This window comes from Boleophthalmus pectinirostris, unplaced genomic scaffold, assembly GCF_026225935.1.
Source record: "Boleophthalmus pectinirostris isolate CB_2022bp ecotype Guang Dong unplaced genomic scaffold, ASM2622593v1 HiC_scaffold_22, whole genome shotgun sequence".
In the NCBI taxonomy this organism is placed as follows: domain Eukaryota; kingdom Metazoa; phylum Chordata; class Actinopteri; order Gobiiformes; family Gobiidae; genus Boleophthalmus; species Boleophthalmus pectinirostris.
In genome coordinates, this window is record NW_026571190.1 from 41,682,658 (window position 1) to 41,686,059 (window position 3,402).

A 3,402-nucleotide genomic window follows, 5' to 3' on the forward strand; every position below is an offset into this window, starting at 1 on the left:
GTCATGTGCAGCGGCTGTAAACAAACCTGTTTCTGGCGTAAAAGGAGGGAGGAGGTGTTTCTACGTAGGAGCTGTGGGGGGGGAGGTGGTTTACACATGCGCACATTTGAAAAAGGACAAACAGTCGCTGGATTTCTTGTTCCTTGGAAATCTCTATACAACCTTTAATTAATAATGAACAAAGACTTAATAATGATTCACGCTTAGTAACTACTTAATTACTACCTTAATTCGCACTTGGACTTAAATTTGCCTGTGCTGTAAATAGTTACTCATTATTATTTCATACTTAATTACTCATGAACTAACCATTTGAGCATTTATTAATCATTTATTAATCATTAGTAAACTATGAGTGAATGATTTACTAATAATGTAATGCAATGATCATTCAGGCAGCTGTCATCTGTTAGTTCAGTCTTTTTGAGAGTTTTTCTAAAGTGAAGACAAATTATCCTTTATCAAGCATTTACTAAGCGTGAATCATTATTAATTAAATCTTTGTTCATTATTAATTAAGTCTTTGTTCATGCTTTATTAAGGCTAAGTAAGGTGTAGTTATTATAAAGTGTTACCGACTCAGGTGAATATGAGTGTTCTCTCTGTGACAGGGGATGTGCTGCTGATGGTTTTGTCTGTAGAGGTGTGCAAAAATATTAAAATATCGATATATCGTATCATTTAACGTGATGATACAGTATTGATATTGTGGGCTGCTGTATCGATATATCGCTAAGAGTATTTTTTGGTATATTTTGTTAATTTATTTTGTTACAGCGCCACAGTTTTGTCGTTTGTTTAGTGGAAGGAAACTTGTGTATGCAGCACATTTCACATTTTCACTGTTTTGTGGAGTAAAATGTTTATTTCATATGAACTCTGTGGGTTAACAAAGACTTCTAATGTCGCAGCTGTGATTTACACATTATTCTTTATTGAACTATATTGAATCGATTTGAAATATATCGTATCAAATCATAAGATCACCGTATTGAGATATGTATCGTATCGTGGCCTATGTATCGAGATACGTATCGCATTGGCATCGTCTTAATGACACTCAGCCCTATTTGTCTGTAAATGGTGGAAAAGGTTTGTGGTGCTACAAGTTTTTCACTGGCACCAACTTTCTACATTCACGACGACAAAGAGACACAAGCAGCAAAATCAGGGAGAAGGAAAAAGAGCGAAGCAGCGAAATCAGAATTGAATATAAACATTATTTCGATACATACGATATGTCAGAATCCATATCGAGTTTAAAAAATATCTTCATATATTTGAAATATCGAGATATTAAGTGCAGTACTTTTACTTTTGTACTTTGTCACCGCTCAAAGTCTCCACTGCAGTGAGGAGCAGAGGAGCAGAGTTTGATCCTCCTTTACGGTTACAGGGACTGAAATATGGAAGCAGCTTCTCCCTGAAGCAGCAGTCAGTGAAGGAGTAGAGGAGATCTGCAGAATCTGCATCATAAAAGGAGACCAGACCCTTTCCATAGTCCACAAACACCCCGACCTTCTGAGGAGCTCTCTGAGGAGACAGACGGACATCAGGGTCATTACGAGCGATGTACTCATGTTTGTGTCTTAACTGGATGCTCCACACTCCATCTTTGGGACCTAAATTGATTATTCCCTTCCTGTTGATGGACTCTTGGGCCACTCCTACATCCCAGTTTGTTTTACGTTTGATCTGAACCTCAAAGTAAAACCTGCCTGAAGAGAAACTCTGTTTTCCTAAAACATAAAGACATTTATCAAACCTCAGAGGAGAATCTGGGAGATTCTTCCTCACATCAGTGTGATGAACCTGTTTGAGATCTTCAGACAGAATGAGCTCAGGATGAGCCGTGTCTGGGTCCAGAGTCACCTCCACCGCACTCTGCTTCACTCTCAATAGTTCTAATCTTGAAGGCAGTTCTTTAAAGTGTTTGTTAAACTCCTGAGGGAGACTGTTCTCCAGCTCAGACAGAGCCCGGGACACACTGCCCTCACATGTCTCCAGCTCAAAGTTCACGCTGCTCCACTCCTTAAGCCCAGCAGGGGGCGTGAGTGCAGGGCAGCGCTGTAGAAAGTGGAGGGGGTCATGAGAGCGTGAGAGACGTTGGGCCTCAGCGCTGCTCTGCTCCAGATCACAGATCTCCTGCTCCAGCCGCTGCAGCAGATCCTGGGCTCGTCTGTGGCTCCGGCTCTGCTTCTCCTGGAGCTCCTCTAAGAAGAGGTCCATACTCCTCTGAACAGACTGCATGAGAGCAGTGAAGACCTGCAGCCCCGCAGCCCTCTCTCTGAGGACCTCTGTCTCACTCAGCTCCAGGAGGCTCTGGATCTCCTGGATCTTCTGCCTCCTCTGCTCCACCATGTGCTGGCTCTGAGCCTGAGTCTGCAGCAGAGAGGACCTCCTGCGCTCACACGCCTCCTCCAGAGACAACAACTCATGGTTCTTGTGATCTAGAACGGAGCACATCATGCACACGATCTTCTCATCAGTGGAACAGAAGAGCATCAGGGGTTGTTGGTGTGTGGGACACATCCTGTCTTCCAGGTTTTCCACAGGCTCCATCAGCTGGTGTCTTTTCAGCCCTTTTCAGAAATGTCCTTGTTGCAGCAGAGGGAGGGGCCTGATGTCCCTGTGTGTCAGATGAGAAGAAAAGTTTATTTGTACAACACAATTCACACACAAAGTGTTTTACAGAATAAGAAATACTTTAAAATCACAACACAAACAAATCAGAACATAAATAATCATCCGAAAATGAAAGAGAGAGAGACATGAAATGAGAGAGAAGAGCAGAATGAAACGTTTTGAGTCGTCTGCAGAAATGTTCTGAGTCTGGATTTAAACTGAGTCACCAGGACTAAACCAGGACTAGACCAGGACTACACCAGGACTAAACCAGGACTAAACCAGGACTAGACCAGGACTAACAGGACACCAGGACTAAACCAGACTAGACCAGGACTAACCAGGACTAAACCAGGACCAGGACTAGACCAGGACTACACCAGGACCTACACCAGGACTACACCAGGACTACACCAGGACTAAACCAGGACACCAGGACTACTAAACCAGGACTAAACCAGGACTGACCAGGACCAGGACTAAACCAGGACTAAGACCAGGACTACACCAGGACTACACCAGGACTACTAAACCAGGACTAAACCAGGACTAACCAGGACTGGACTAACCAGGACTACACCAGGACTAGACCAGGACTACACCAGGACTACACCAGGACTAAACCAGGACCAGGACTGTGTGGTGTGGTGTGTGTTTCTACTGCACTGGCAGATATTTGCAGTCTGAGTTTGGTTTTGGTTCTGGGCCTCAGTTCAACATCCAGAGTCTGGAGCGTCCAGTTTCTGGAATCTGATCTGTGCAAAACAGAACCAGCAG

The 3,402-nt window shown here is 43.7% G+C and overlaps 1 protein-coding gene across 1 annotated transcript; it reads right to left on the reverse strand.

Moving 5' to 3' along the window:
* Positions 1-142: 142 nt before the first annotated feature.
* Positions 143-2,746, reverse strand: LOC110173583 (E3 ubiquitin-protein ligase TRIM39-like). Its single transcript, XM_055158676.1, has one exon. It carries the CDS (start codon positions 2,560-2,562, stop codon positions 1,312-1,314), a length of 1,251 nt encoding a protein of 416 aa, XP_055014651.1. The 5' UTR covers positions 2,563-2,746; the 3' UTR covers positions 143-1,311.
* Between the last annotated feature and the right edge of the window lie 656 nt (positions 2,747-3,402).

Excerpts from the sequence above, each read along its gene's own strand:
- LOC110173583 (XM_055158676.1), bottom strand. The coding sequence starts at position 2,562 with ATGGAGCCTGTGGAAAACCTGGAAGACAGGATGTGTCCCACACACCAA.